Source organism: Mustelus asterias, unplaced genomic scaffold, assembly GCF_964213995.1.
Source record: "Mustelus asterias unplaced genomic scaffold, sMusAst1.hap1.1 HAP1_SCAFFOLD_374, whole genome shotgun sequence".
NCBI lineage: Eukaryota > Metazoa > Chordata > Chondrichthyes > Carcharhiniformes > Triakidae > Mustelus > Mustelus asterias.
In genome coordinates this window covers 130,719-147,234 of record NW_027590330.1, presented here as the reverse complement: position 1 = coordinate 147,234, position 16,516 = coordinate 130,719, and the positions used below count along the sequence as shown (strand labels likewise).

General features: G+C 45.4%; 1 protein-coding gene across 2 annotated transcripts in view; it reads right to left on the bottom strand.

Annotated features, from left to right (window-relative positions):
- The window catches only part of LOC144486505 (NACHT, LRR and PYD domains-containing protein 3-like), a 29,769-nt gene extending 13,953 nt beyond the window's left edge, over positions 1 to 15,816 (bottom strand). Inside the window, exons 1-3 of one of the 2 annotated variants that reach the window (XM_078204546.1) lie at positions 15,579 to 15,816; positions 9,836 to 9,922; positions 1,981 to 2,151 (exon numbers count right to left, since the gene is read on the bottom strand). In XM_078204546.1, the coding sequence (XP_078060672.1) occupies positions 1,981 to 2,151; positions 9,836 to 9,922; positions 15,579 to 15,751 (431 nt within the window). In that variant the 5' untranslated portion in view covers positions 15,752 to 15,816. The remainder of the gene's footprint in view (positions 1 to 1,980; positions 2,152 to 9,835; positions 9,923 to 15,578) is intronic. The other variant, XM_078204547.1, reaches the window with a different exon arrangement.
- Between the last annotated feature and the right edge of the window lie 700 nt (positions 15,817 to 16,516).

Below are 16,516 nucleotides of genomic sequence, written 5' to 3'. Positions count from 1 at the left end.
CGTGTCTGTGTCAGCCATCAAGCACCAATCTATTCTAATCCATTTCCACCACTTGCTCCATAGCCTTGTCTGCTGTGGCATTTCAAGTGCTTGTCTGAATGCTTCTTAAATGTTGCGAGTGTTCCTGACTCCACCACCCTTTCAGACAGTGAGGTCCAGATTCCCACCACCCTCTGGGTGAATAAACCTTTCCCACAACCATAGAATCCCCACTGTGCAGAAGGTGCCCAATCGCCTCATTGACTCTGCACTGACTGTCCGAAAAAGCCAGGCCCACACACCTGCTTATCCCTGGACATTTACCTTGGAAAATCCACTGAAACTACATACCTTAGGACACGGAATGATAATTTCGCATGGTCGATCCACCTAACCTACACATCTTTGGACTGTGTGAGGAAACCAGAGTACCTGACGGAAACACGCACACACGGGGGGACCATGCAAGCTCCACACAGGCAGTCACCCGAGGCCAGAATTAAACAAAGGTCCCTGACGTTGTGAGGCAGCAATGCTAACCACTGTGCCATCTTCAATTCTCCTCTGAAACTCCTCCCCAATGCCTTAAATCTATGCCCCTGGTTATTGTCTCCTAAAACAAAAGGGAAAGGTTTATTTCTATAATTTGATACAACTCCACATGGTCGTCCCCCTGTCTTCCCTGTCTGAAAACAATAACAGGAGCATTGACATACAGATGGATCTGTGCGTACTTGTCCATTGATCCCTGAAAGCGGTAACACAGGTGGATAACTTGGTCAACAAGGCATGCAGCATGCTTGCTTCATTGGCCAGGGCATCAAGTATAAAAGTTGGCAAGTTATGTTACAGCTGTATTAAACTTTAGTTGGGCCCAACATGGAATATTGCGTGCAGTGCTGATCGCCAGACAACCAGAAGGATGTGGCTGCTTTGGAGAAGGTACAAAGAAGGTTTACAAGGATGTTGCCTGGTCTGGTTAAGGTATGAAGAGAAGTTGAATAAACTCGGATTGTTTTCACTGGAAAGACGGAGGCTGAGGGGTGACCTGATAGAGGCAGATATATGGTTGATAGTTGGAGTCTTTTCCCCAGGGTGGAAAAATCAACTACAAGACGGGACAGTTTGAAGGCAAGAGGGGGAAAGTTTAGAGGAGACATGCGGGGAAAGTTTTCACATAGAGAGTGGTGGGTGCCTCGAATGCGCAGCCAGTGAAGTTGACGGAAGCAGGCACGTTCCCAATGTTCAAGGTTTATCTTGACAGAAACATGAACGGAAGATGAACAGAGGAATAGAAACTGCGTATGAGCAATAAGTACTGGGTCTGAATAAGAATGAGGAGTCGCCGCAGGCTTGGTGGGCCGAAGGGCCTGTCACTGTGCTGCATGGCTCTTTGTTCTTCTTTGTACATGAATGTTAAAATCACCTGTGATTATTGCAGAATGTTTTTACAAGACCCCATTCATATTCCTGTGTATTGTGTCGAAGATTCTGAATATTGTTCGGGGCCTATAAATGATTCCCACAAGTGATCTTTTAACTTTGTTAATTCTTATCTCTACCCAAACTGATTCTGCATCTTGATCATTGGAACTAAGTTCACCTCTCGCTATTGTACTGACATCTGTTACTAACAGAGTGACTCCACCACCATGTCCTGTCCTCCATTTACTGTCATCCACTCACTCTCCCCCTTTTCACAAATCAATGGATGCTGTGCCCGGGGAGAGCCGTGCACATCTGAGGAGGAGGAGAGGACCTCAGAGGGTGAACCATAACATTATTCCCCCACTCCCTCAACATAAGGATCTGTGGGACTGACATCCCATTGCTCAGGGATCAGAGAGAGAAGCAACAGGAGTCAGAGGAAAAGCAGTTTTCCTTATTCATAACTGACGCCAATAGTAATGGGCAGTGTTTTTTATACAAATACCAGTGGTGAAATTATATTGTTGAATATTCAGTTATTATAAACACAATCTCACACAGTCTGCTACTTACTGCAGTTTCTGTATTTTACAGTCCGGATTCCTCAGAGCCACAGACAGCTGTTTCACTCCGGAATCTCCCAGTTTATTGAAACCCAGATTCAGATGTATCAGTGAGCGGTTTGTACTGAGAGCAGAGGCCAGGTCCTCGGCACAAGAATCTGAGAGATCGTTACGATGGAGACTGGAGATCAGAGAGAGAAAAATAACAGGAATCAGGGTAAATCCAGTGTTTTTAAGAATAAGATCATTAACAATAATAATGTACAGCGCGGGACATTCAAGAAACACAACTTCAGTTGATACAGAAGGCAAAATTCTATTGATGCTGTAAATCTGAAATATGAATATGTTGGAGACTCTCATCAGGTCAGGCAATATCTGTGAAGAGAGAAACAGATTGAGTTTCAGTTCAATTAGCTAAACTTAAAACTTGGGAGTAGCAGTGAACTAAATTGTTTTAAGTGACAGGGAGCTGGGGATGGGCGGGTGACAAGGAAAGAACAAAATGGAAGTGCCAGGCTGATTAAATGACAAAAAGGATGATGGTGCAAGGGAAGAGCACAGGATTCCCATGTCCTTACCCTGAGTAAGAAGTTTAACAACACCAGGTTAAAGTCCAACAGGTTTATTTGGTAGCAAAAGCCACACAAGCTTTCGGAGCTGCAAGCCCCTTCTTCAGGTGAGTGGGAATTCTGTTCACAAACAGAGCTTATAAAGACACAGACTTAATTTACATGAATAATGGTTGGAATGCGAATACTTACAACTAATCAAGTCTTTAAGAAACTTACCCTGAGTCACAGGGAGGGACATGGGATGGTCAGTGGCTCAGGAATGGAGTGTGTGGTGGGGTTGATGATGATGAGAGATAAACCTTTTTCACACTGCCAGTGGTTCGGGTCTGGAATTCACAGCCGGGAAGTGTGGTGGAAGGAGGCTGAATCAAAGTAGTCAAAAAGGAATCAGATGATTATTTGAATATAAAGAGTGAGCGAGGATACGAGAAAAATGCTGGAGAATGACTCAAATTCCTCATGCTAATTTGATGAGCTGGTGCAGACACGATGGCCAAATGGCCTCATTGTGCACCGTAAGAATTCTGTGAAGATAATGGTTGGAAATGTATCGATATTTCAACTGGAAGTTGGTGATGTTGCAATGTGGACAGTGTTAGTAGCCATAGTCCTCAATAAAATGTTAATACTGATAGGCAAAGGGATCTGGGTGTACAGGTACACAGGTCACTGAAAGTGGCAATGCAGGTGGAGAAGGTAGTCAAGAAGGCATACGGCATGCTTGCCTTCATCGGCCGGGGTATTGAGTTTAAAAATTGGCAAGTCACGTTGCAGCTTTATAGAACCTTCGATCGGCCGCACTTAGAATATAGTGTTCAATTCTGGTCGCCACACTACCAGAAGGATGTGGAGGCTTTGGAGAGGGTACAGAAGATTTACCAGGATGTTGCCTGGTATGGAGGGCATTAGCTATGAGGAGAGGTTGGAGAAACTTGGTTTGTTCTCACTGAAGCGACGGAGGTTGAGGGGAGACCTGATATAGGTCTACAAGATTATGAGGGGCATGGACAGAGTGGATAGTCAGAAGCTTTTTCACAGGGTGGAAGAGTCAATTGCTAGGGGGCATAGGTTTAAGGTGCGAGGGGCAAGGTTTAAAGGAGATGTACATGGCAGATTTTTTACACAGAGTAGTGAGCGCCTGGAACTCGTTGCCGGGGGAGGTAGTAGAAGCGGATATGGTGGTGACGTTTAAGGGGCGTCTTGACAAGGACATGAATTAGGATGGGAATAGAGGGATATGGTCCCCGGAAGGGAGGGGGTATCAGTTAAGTCGGGCAGCATGGTCGGTGCACTCTTGGAGGACCGAAGGGCCTGTTCCTGTGCTGTAATTTTCTTCGTTCTTTGTATTCCTCTCCAATAGAGAGGGACAATTAGTTACATGTAGCTTCAGGGACACAACTTAGTAAACGTGAGGCAATGGGAGGAGGTGGGACTCCATGAACCCCACAGCCGGTGCGAAGACCAAACCCTCAACATTAGCGTCATTCTACATCACACTCGAGACATGAACCAACTGAACTAACCAACTCCACACTATTGCCAGAACTGGCACGTAAATATCTGACAGGTTCGGGAAATCCGTGCACTGAAGCAGCACAGGCAGAATTACTGAATTGTTACAGAGCAGTAGGAGGCCATTCGGCCCACAGTGTCTGCACTGACTCTCCGATTGAGAAAAGCACTAAGTGTCATTCCCCCACCTTCCCCCAAAACCCTGTGTATTCCAGAGCTTAATCACTGACTGCAGGGGAAGACCCCATTCAGGCAATGCTGGCACCAGATTTAAAGGCAGACAGCAGCACTTTTAAAGGCTCTGAAGGGAGCAGTGAGGGAGCCCTGGTTAATGAACAAAGGGCTGAAATGGCAGAAGGCAGATTAAACTCAATTCGCTGACACTTCCCTGGAAATTCTCAAGGCTATATCGGTTTGGAGGGAGGTTCTGTTCCCTCAGGACTGGAGGACGAGACTTGTCACATCAACCGAAACAAGGCTGGATAGAAACTGCCGAGGGCCAGAGCAGGCAGCACATGGCTGCAGTGAGGCAGAAGGATCAATAACCTGATATGTTCTGACAAGGAGAGCGTTAAACTTACAGGCTGATATGTGAATAAGGATGAAAGAGAAATTGTGGAAAGAACATCTCCACCCAGACACTGGCAATGTCCAGACAGCAGCATCAATCTTCAGGAACATGTCAGCCTCTCTGTGAAGGGTTCCGGTCAGTCAGAGATGACTGCTGCACTGCCGACATGGAGTGACCATCCTGGTGGTCCCATGATGGGCAGTCTGGCAGCACCATAGGCTTGTGTGTGTCTTTGATGGGTGAGTAACAATGGAAATTTATGTGCTTGTAGAAGGGGGCAGACAATGTCAGAGAAGGAGCCAAGAGTGACAGTGGCTGGATTGTGTCATCCTTATGCCAATGGAAGATGCAGTGCTGGAGCTGGGAGACCTGGAGGCTGGGTGGGCAATCGCTGATGGTGAGATGGGTTGTGGATCCAGAGAGAGTGAGTGAGTGAATGGATGGGCACAGAAGAGGCTCTGCTGCTGAGTCCAAAACCTGGTGCTTGTGTGTCTTCCATTGGTCACATGGAGCTCTGGATGAGGAACAGTCTCCAGGACATGTTGGAATGTGCATTACCCTCTCACATCCCTCACTCTCTCACAAATCAACAGCTGCTGCGAGAGGGAGACAAGTGTCCACCTTGGAAGAAGAGGAGGTGTTCACAGAGGGTGCTCTGTCACATTATTCCCCATAACCTCCACCAGAGCTGATTCTGTCTCACACGAGTAGCAAAGGGGTTACAATCTGGCAGCACAGGACAGCACACACAAACCCGAGCAGCTGATGAAGGCAGGAATAGCTGAGTTCACTCACACTCGAGAGGACAGGTCATTGCCAGCTTCAGGTCGATGAAATGTGACTGGAGTCTTTAACAATGCAGCAGATACTGGAGCTGCAGTGTAAGATATTTTAACATTCGGTGGAGTTTCCAAAGGCTCTGTGTATCCACACACAAAGGATGGAGTCAATCCAGGCCAGCAGTGTTACCATGTCTCAGGTATGAGCACAAATAGCATCCTCCACAGAGAGATTGGTGACCTTCATGGAGAGTCACATCCAGCCTATCACCCACAGGAAATACACATGAGCCTGCAGGTTCTCACCATCTCCATGAGCTCTGTGGAACACGGGCTGCGGGAGGGGTGGGAAAATGTGCCTGGAGTAACTGCCAGGACCTCCCCAGCTGAGCAGGGACGGTCCAGTTTGTCCTGAATGGATAGAGGAGCGGCTGCCTGCAGCATTTGGGAGCTCCTCTCAGGATGCCCCTGGTGTGGGCAGTGGGTCCCCTTCTGCTCCGACTGTGACACAAGCACCTCACGAAGCTATGATGACAGAGACAACTCCAGCATCTGTGCAGAGGACCCGCAGTTGGCCGGATCCTTCCAGGACTCAGGAAATCCGAGGACAAAGGCCACGGTCATCGAAATTCCCAGAGGAGAGGAGAGAGGTAAGATGCTGCCTGCAGCTCAGCGGAAAGTGCGGGGATGGGGGTGGTTGTCATGGTGGGGTTGCTTCCTTGGGTTTCACAGGGTTATACTTTGTTGTTACTGGTCACTTTGTTACGTATGTATTTTCAGTAAATTCAGAGATGGAGCACCACTAAAAAAATCCTTCACCATATTACTGGGTCTTTAACAGTTCACTGGGAATGGGAGATGGGAAATACAGCACTGAATGAGGTCAATACAATTCCAATACCTTTGTTTCATGTAGTGACGGCTCCAGGGAAATTATAAAACATTCACAGAAACAGCAACAGGGCTGGAGATGGTGAAGATTTATTACACTGAATGGCTGTGTGAGTTCAGGTTCATGGAAAACATGTCTGCATTACTGAATCTCCATCCTCCCTGACACATATCCCATGCCCCTGGCCTGTGGTCCATGGGGTTCCTCATCATGAAGCATCTGGTCAACATTGTATTGCATCACACTTTCTTCAAAGCTTCTCCACTCTAGATCCAGGTTGTATGGAACACAGCACAACACCAGGACATTTGAGACCCTCGCTGAGTATATTGAATAGTTCCACCAGATCTATCTTGAGAATTCCTCTGGCCTGTGCAATGGTCACACAATCTGTCCTGTTGCAGCTGTTTTTTCTCTCTTCTGTGACTGAGTTTGGGTTACACACAGGCACAATTACCCATCCCTACAGTGGGTAGCGCTTGTCTTTATTAATTCTTTCAAGGGGTGATGGTATCACTGGCAATACAAACACTTGCAGCCCATCCCCAATTGCCTTTGAGAAGGAGGTGGTGAGCCATCTTCTTAAATTCTGCAGAGCATCTGGTACAAAACCGCGAGGAAGGGACATCCGGGATTATGATCCCGCATCAGTGATGGAAAAGCAATATATTCCAAGTCAGAATGGTGTGTGGTTTGGAAAGAAATCTGAAGCTGGTTGGTGTCCCATCCTTCTGATATCCTTGGCCATCTCGGTGATGGATAGTGCCTGTTTGGATGATGCTGGCTCAGGAACCTCGGTGAGCTGCTACATTCCGCCTTGTATGTGGTAAAATACTGCCACTGTGCGTCAGTGGTTGAGACAGTCAATGTTTAATTTGGTGAATGGCCTGCTGATCCAGTGGGCTCCTTTTCCATGGATGAGCTTCTTCAGTGTTTTTGAAGCTGCAGTCAATCCAGCAAGATGAGCGGATTCCATCACACTGCTGACTTGTGCCTTGGAGATGGTGGGCAAAAATTTGGGAGACAGGAGGCGAGTTCCTCATCTCCGAATTCCCAGACTGTGATCTACCCTTGGAGCCATAGTGTTTACAGCTGTGTCTGTTCAATGGTCCCAGTGCGCCCCCACCACTCGGGATGTTGATGGTCGAGGATTCAGCGATGGTGCTGCCATTCAATGTAAAGGGAATATGGTTAGATTCCCGTCTGTTGGAGATGGTCCTTGCCTGGCATTTGTGCAGTGAAACATTACTTGCCATTTATCAGGTTAAGCCTGAACGTTCTTCAGACCTTGACGCTAGCTCTGTCGAAGAGTCATCCAGATTCGAAGGGTTAGCTGTTCTCTCTCCACAGAAGCTGTCAAACATGCTGAGCCTTTCCACCATTTTCTGTTTTGTTCAGGTCTTGCTGTTTATGGACATGGACTGCTTCAGTCTCTGAGGAATTGTGAACAGTACTGAGCATTGTGCAATCATTTGTGAGCATCCTCACTTCTGACATTATAATGGAAGGCAGGACATTGATAAAGCAATTGAAGGTGGTTGGGCTTTGGACATCACCTTCAGGAACTCCTGCAGTGATGTTCATGAGGCACTGGAAGGATGACACTTTTCTGACGTTCCAAGAGCAGACTGATGGAGCAGCAATTCATCAGATTGGATTTGCCCTGCTTTGTTCCACATTGTCCGGTAGATCCAGTGTTGTAGCTGTACTGGAACAGCTTGGCTAGGGGATTGGTTAGTTATGGAGCACAATTCTTCAGTACCATTGCTGGGCTACTGCCAGGCTGACAGATTTTGCAGTATGCAGCGCCTTCAGTCATTTCTTTACCTCACATGCAGTGAATCAAATTGTCATCTGTAATGTTGGGGACCTCAGGAGGAGGCCGAGATTAATCATTCTACTCAGCACTTCTGGCTGAAGATGGCACTGATGCTCTGGCCTCCCTCATCAGTAATGAGGGGATTCTTGTGGCATGTTTATAGAATCATAGAATTCCCACAGTGCAGAAGGAGGCCCTTTGGCCCATCGAGTCTTCACCAATTCTTTGAAAGAATATCATATCCAGGCCTATCTCTGTAACTCCACATATATGGCCCATTAATCCCCGTAACCTACACACCCTGAGATACCAAGGGACAACTTAGCATAGCCAATCAACTGAACCTGCACATCTTTGGACTGTGGGAGAAAATTGGAGTACCCAGGGGAAACCCACACATACACTGGGAGAACGTGCAAACTCTACACATAAAGTCACCCAAGGCCGGAATTGAACCCTGGTCCCTGGCGCTGTGAAGCAGCAGTGCTGACCACTGTGCCACCTTGTCGCCTAATGTAACCAGCATGTCCAACATTTTGTGGCATGTCTAACACTATTTATTACGAGATATGGCAAGACAGCAGATCTCTGATCTGATCCATTGGTTTTGGTGTGATTGAGCTCGGTCTATCATATGCTGCGTCCGCTCTGTGGTCTGATGGCCGTGTGCTGGAGCTTCACATCTCATCTTTAGATAAACCCAAGTCTCATTTGGTAGTACATGTAAAGAAAATTAGTCGTAGTAACACAGTACTGGTTGCTGGGGAAAGCCACTGTCAGCTTCCTTTAAATGAAAAGGTACAGTTCACCTCTCCTGCCTGTTTCCTGTCACTCAGATAACTTCATATCCAGGCTGCCTTTGCCTCTTTTATTTCATGGTCTGCAACTTTGCTGCCAAGCTTATTTTGTGTCGACTAATAGCGGGTAATGTTTTTAATAACACAAATACTGACAGCAATGGTATATTTAGTATCATTATTTGTGTTCTTAAAAACAATGTCCATTATTGATAGGGACATCATTCAGACTATTCTACACTGTGATTATTGCCATTGCCAGCTGAGCTGTGCCTTGAACTGCTGGGTTGTAAGTTCTGGAATTCTCTTCATAAACCTCCCCATCTCCATCTCTGCATTCTCTTTTCAGATGCTCCTTAAGCTCCGTTTAACATAAATTTGAGAGTGGATCCCTCAGGATAAAACTCATCAGAATTCAATGTAGTTTGTAATCTGCCTCACCGATATACAGCAGTTTTCTATGTTTAATCAAACTGAGAAGCCGACAGACATAAACATCTATAACCTGAGTGACAAATTAAACTAAATTGAAGATGCGACCAGCTATATCTGGGAATTCTATAAACATTTAATTGTTTTGTCCATCTTTTTTATTCTCATGAATGGTTTTGAAAATAATTATAAATGATTAGATAATTCTTTCACTCCTGAATCTCGCAGTTCATTGTAACTCAGGTTCAGACACATCACTGACTGGTTTGTACTGAGAGCAGAGGTGAGAATATCTGAGGCTGTTACTCTCCAAACTGGAGATCAGAGAAAGATTTCAGGAATCAGAGCGAATCCGTGGTGTTTAACACGAATACGGACAGGAATGACGCGGAATGATTATTAATGACACTATTACTGACACTGATAATAATTTACAGTGTCAGACATCCACTGATTATCAACACAATCTCTCACAGTCTGATACTTACTCCAGTTTCCATATTTTACATTCTGGATTCCTCAGAGCCGCAGACAATAGTTTCACTCCTGAATCTCCCACTTTATTGCGACCCAGACTAAACGGAGGAAGTGAGAAACACATTAAATTCAGACTAATGTTCAGCAGGAAAACTAGCTGGATCTATTTTTGTGTCAGAAACTTAACATGAGTGGTGAACTGATTCAAGTTACGATGCTATACCTCACCCAAGGTGATCTTTCTCTACACCCCAGCTGTGACTGTAACACCGCATTCTGGACGCTTTCCTTCCCTATGTACGTTATGCTTTGTCAGTAATAAATGTGACAATAATAAATCAAATGATATCAAATCCTTTCTGTTGAATGGAAAAGGCAATAGTCAGCATTGAAACAATTGAACAATTAATTCTCACTGGTTTGCCTACTGGGGGAAACCACTTTTATACCTCTCAAAATGTATATTTTGTTTAATTGTCCATGGGATATGGGTGTCGCTGGCTAGACCAGCATTTATTTCCCACTGCTAATGGGCCCTGGAGGAGGTGATGCCCACATCCTGTGAACAAGCAAGTCATTTTTAAACATGTCCCACATTCTGGTCTCATTTCCTGATCATCAGAATTACCCTCCTGAATCTCACTGACCCTGCCAAATTTCCAAAGATTCAAATCATATCTGCTGTTACATAAATCCAGGATTTTATGAGAATTGTACATTTTACTGAGGGTTAAATGATAAAGCTGTGAGAGTGGATCCCTCGGGATTCCCTGTACTTCTTAACTATTGACATTATAACATCTGTGTAATATCTCAGGGTGAGTTAAAGTGTGAAACTGTGCTAACTGTTGCTTTAAGATCCATCCCCTAGATTTGATACAACCAGGAAAGATTATTCTCCCATTTGAAAGTTGAAATGTTTCTGTTTGATTAGTTTATAGGGGAGGGGTGTCTCCCGCTACATTCCACAGTAAACAGGCTCTACATTTTCTGCAGGTATGGCTAGTGTTCTATCTCCGGGAAATACCGGGAGTTCCCTCTTCCCAGTAGATCCTCACATAGGAAAAGGATTATCCGAAAATCCTGTTTCATATCACTGACGGGTTGACTGGAGATTTTCCAGCAACAGGTTTCCTCATTCAGGAAATTCTGGTTTCCTCGGCTCAGATGTAAGCTCTGCAGTCCTGCCACATTTAGTTGTGAATGATAGTGGACGATGAAACAACAGAAGGAGGAGGCTCCACAAATATCCCATCCTCATGGTGGAGGAGACTCGCACATCAGTGCAAAAGATATGGTTCAAATATGAGTAACTAACTTCAGTGACTGAACCATCCAAAGGGCCACAACATCACAGATATCAGCTCATTCCATTCACTCCACGTCAAGAAATAGTTAAAGATAATGGATACTGCAAAGACCACAGATCTTGACAATATTCCAGTAACTGTACTGAAGATTACTGCTCCAGAAGTTGTTCTGTTCCTCGCCAAGCTGTTCCAGTAGAGCTACAACACTGATGTTTACCTAAAATAGTGGGAAATTGTCCAGATCTGACCGTACACAAAAAGGAGAGAACAAATCCAATCTGTCCATTTCCCACCCCATCAGTCTACTCTCGATCATCAGCACAGTAATGGAAGGCTAACAAGACTAACAAGTGACACTTAATTAGCAATGACCTGCTATCTGACTTGAAGCTTGTGCTTACTCAGGGTCACTCAGCTCCCTACCTCATTACAGCCTTGATGCAAACACTGACAACAGAGTTGAACTCAGGATGAGAGAGGAGAGTGTCTGCCCTTGACATCAAGGCAGCATATGGCTACATGTAGCAAAAAGGAGCCAGAGGAAAACTGAAGTCAATGGAAATGAGAAATGGGCAGCACGGTAGCATAGTGGTTAGCACTGCTGCTTCACAGCTCCAGGGACCTGGGTTCGATTCCCGGCTCGGGTCACTGTCTGTGTGGAGTTTGCACATTCTCCTCATGTCTGCGTGGGTTTCCTCCAGGTACTCCGGTTTCCTCCCACAGTCCAAAGATGTGCGGGTTAGTTTGATTGGCTATGCTAAAAAAATTGTCCCTTAGTGTCCCGAGATGCGTAGATTAGAGGGATTAGTGGGTAAAATATGTAGGGATATGGAGGTCGGGCCTGGTTGGGATTGTGGTCAGTACAGACTCGATGGGCCGAGTGGCCTCTTTCTGCACTGTAGGGTTCCTATGATTTCTTTCTATGAAAACTATCTGCCAAATAGAGTAATACCAGCACAAACAAAGTTAGTTATGGTTGTTGGACCATCTACAAGATGCAGTGCAACAACTCACCATGGCTCGTTACACAGCACTGTCCAGTCTTGTGATTTCTATCCCTGGAAGGACAAGGGCAGCAGATGAATGGAAACATCACCACCTGGAAGTTCCCTTCCAAGATACACACCATCCTGACTTGGAAATATATCACCGTTCCTTCACAGTGACTGGGTCAAAATCCTGGAACTCTCTTTCTCACAGCACTGTGGGTGCACCTACACCACAGGAGTCCCGAAATGCAATGATAGTGATATAATTGTGAGCATAGTTGCTTTCCAAGCAGTTGATACAGGTTTAATTCTCAGCTATTTCAGTTTGTCGGAGTGGGTGAAGAGAGGGTCATCTCATCTCCAGGAAATCAAAGCAGGAATTTCTCAGGGGAATGTCCTCGGCCCAACCATCTTCAGCTACTTCATCAATTACACTTCCTCCATCATCAGGTCAGAAGTGGAGATGTTTGCTAATGTCTGCACAACATTCAGCACCATTCTCAACTCCGCAAGACAGTGATGCAGGACCTGTCCATATTTAGCAAGGCTTGAACAAGGGAAGGGCTGAGAAGTCCCAGGCGATGACTATTTCCACCAAGAGAGAATACAGTCATTTTCCTTTACATTCAATGGGATTATCATCCCCATGAATCCCCAACTATCAACACCCTGGGTGTTACCATTGATCAGAAACAGATGAGTCAGATCAATACTGTGGCTGTAAGAGAAGGTTAAAGGCCAGGATTTCTGCACAGAGTAACTCACCTCCTCACTTCCTAAAACATTTCCACCAATTACAAGACACGTGTCAGGAATTTGATTGAATACCATCCACTTGTCTGCATGAGCACAGCTCAAGGTTCAGGAAGCTCGCCACCATCCAGGATAACTCTGCTTGTTGACTGGTTCTCCACCCATCACCTTCAACATTCATTCCATCCACCACAGAGGCACAGAGCTAGCAGTGTGTACCATCTACAAGATGCAGTGCAACAACTCCCAATGGCCCGTTACACAGCACCTTCCAATCTTGTGATTTCTATCCCTAGAAGGACAAGCAGATAAATGGAAACATCTCCACCTGGAAGTTCCCTTCAAGATACACATCATCCTGGCTTGGAAAGATATCACTGTTCCTTCACAGTGACTGGGTCAAAGTCCTGGGATTCTCTTTTTCACAGCACAGTGGGTGCACCTACACCACAGGAGTCCCTAAATGCAATGATGATGATATAATAGTGAGCATAGTTGCTTTCCAAGCAGTTGCTACGGGTTTAATTCCCAGCTATCTCAGTTTGTTGGAGTGGATGAAGAGAGGGCCAGGAGGTAGTAACCACAACCGAAAAGAGTGGGTCAATCCAATTTAGTCAAGTCTGCGGCTCCAGCCTGGAGCAGTAGTGTTAAACATAGCTGAGGGTTGGAGGGTCAGTTGATCATTCAGCTACTCGGAGCCGGCCCACGCTGAGTTCAAAAGGGAAATGGTGAATCTAATAGCGACACAGAGGAAACTAAATTCATTGGTTGGTAAAAAAAATGCCGTTTTCGACTGGCTTTATATTGCTGTGAATTGGAGGAAGCAACAGAAAGGGTCAATGATGGTTCTGCTGTTGATGTGGTGTACATGGATATTCAAAAATCATCTGAAGCAGTGACACAACAGACTTGTGGTATAAGCTCATAAAATAAATGGGAAAGTAGCAACGTGGATACAAAATTGGATGAACAAAGAGTAATGGATATTTTTAAGGCTGGAGGATGTCTGTCGTGGAGAACCCAAGCAGTTGGTATTGGGATCCTTGCTTTTCCCTGATATATATGAATGATCTAGGTGTTTGGGCGGCACGGTAGCACAGTGGTTAGCACTGCTGCTTCACAGCTCCAGGGACTTGGGTTCGATTCCCGGCTTGGGTCACTGTGTGCAGTTTGCACATTCTCCTCGTGTCTGCGTGGGTTTCCTCCGGGTGCTCCGGTTTCCTCCCAGTCTAAAGATGTGTGGGTTAGGTTGATTGGCCATGCTAAAATTGCTCGTTAGTGTCCTGAGATGTGTAGCTTTGAGGGATTAGAGGGTAAAATATGTAGGGATATGGGGATAGGGCCTGGGTGGGATTCTGGTCAGTGCAGACTCGATGGGCCGAATGGCCTCTTCCTGCACTGTAGGGTTTCTATGGTTTGCAGTCTCGAGGGAAAATTTCAAAGTTTGTTGATCACAGAACAATTTGAGGCATTGTAAACTGTGAGGAGAAGAGCTTGGAACTGAAAAACAGACTATGGTGGAGCGTACAGATAGGTGGCAGATTAAGTTCAATACAGAGACGTGTGAGGTGATACTTTCAGGAAACATGTACATGAGGAAGCAATATAAAATAATCGGTAGAATTGTTAACGGATTGCAGGATCAGAGGGACTGAACACATATGTGCATCGATCATTGCTGTTGGCAGGGCAAGTGTAGGTAGCAATTAATAAAGAATACAGCATCTTGGGCTTTACTGTTATGTAATAATTTGTGTTTGTGGGCATTACACAGTAATTCATGAGTTTAAGTTTAATTTGTGTTTCTGTGCTTGTGAGCTCAGAAAGGGCCAAAACTTTAATTTCACTTCATGTTAAACAAAGCTGCCTGCCTGCGGGTTTTTGGTTTCAATTTAAACTGTCCCTACATTTTAATTTAAGGTTTACGACGTTGTAAGAGTTATAGAGGTTAAAGAAATGGTTGCTTCTATTCAGAGGCCCACAATGAATGATAGAAGCACTGAGTTTCAGTTACAACCAGTTAATCCAAGAAGCAAGACGGAGTTCACAGAGGCTGCCAGTAGAGGCAGCGCAACGCAGGCATTCAGAAAGCAACCTGAACTGATGATGTCACCAGTGATCACGTGACTTATAAAGGGACATTGTCCCAATATAACACACACCGACTGTAATACATAACAGAGGTAGAGCGCAGTAAAATAATCCTGATCATAATTAAACACAAACTGTAAGCTGTACCGAACAAGAGAAACTAATTTCTGAATAGCATCGTACAGAATCAGATGGTTTCTGTTGGGAGAGGGAATGATCCTTTTTCAGATTTTGGAGGGAGGCCTTTACAGCTCTAATCATTTAAAATTCATCCCAATAATGTTTTTATTCATTCAAGGAACGTGGGCATCGCTGGTTATGCCAACATTTATTGCCCACGCCTATTCCACGAGAATCTGCCTTCTTGAAACGATGTAGTTTTATCAGAGAATCATAGATTTATTACAGGTTCAGAAGGAGGCCAATCGGCCCATCATATCTGCATCTGCTCTGAAATGAGCATTATTACTTTGTGCCATTCTCCCACACTTCGTGACCATTGGACTTTGTTTCTCTCTTGACGTCCTCGAATGAACATGCCTCTGTTTTATTAGAACAAAGGAAATGGCTTCTCAACAATGAAAATATCCGCTCTGAGACCAAACAGTTACCTCAACTTCTGACATTTGTGCAGAACGGGTCCCAGCCGCTGGAGCCCTTCACACTGAATGTAGCATTCCTCTAGATCGAGGTGTTTTATTGTATCACAGAGTCCAATGACATGAGACAGGACCGCACAGTCAATCGGGGTCAGTCGCAGTTCACTAAATGAAAGTTTTCCCATAGATCCCACTGTGTTCCGAGCCAGTGCTTTATTCTGAGACTCAAACAGGTAGTGGAATGTGTTCAGGAGCTTCCTCTTCCCAGGTGCAGTCTGTGAGTCTCCAATCTGCCCTTCAACCTTCTCCTTCGCCCAGTCAATCACTCGGCAGGTTGTTTGATGAAGAAATGGACCCAGAAACTTCTCCAGGGGTCGAGCTGACTGTGGGGAGGAGAGACCAGCAACAAAACGGAGAAATATCTCAAATCGCCCATCTTCCTCACTGTGGGCTTCACTGAGGAGTTTCCCGATCTCCCCGGGATCTGGAGTCAGGAATGGTGTGAGTGCAGCTACAAACTCTTGGATGGTGAGGTGTGGGAATGTGTAAACCACACTCTGGGCAGAAACATCTCTCTCCAAAAGCTCCATCAGGAACCCAGACAGGAACTGGGAAGGTTGTAGATTGTACTCAATCAAATCTCCATTTCTAAACACAATCTTCTTCTTGGAGACTCCTGTGAAGGCCATCTCACCGAGCTTCAGTAACACATCACGGGGGTTTTCAATCTCTCGGCCATGGTTTTTCAGAATGTTGTAAATATAGTAGGAATATAGTTGGGTGATGGTCTTGGGAACTTGCTGCCGTTTCCTGTCTCTTTGTGTAAAGAAGGGACCCAGTGACAGACCGAGGATCCAGCAGTAGGAAGGGTTGTAACACATGGTGTACAGGATCTCGTTCTCCTCCACGTGTTTGAAAACGGCTGCTGCCACCGTCTGATCTTCAAAAAA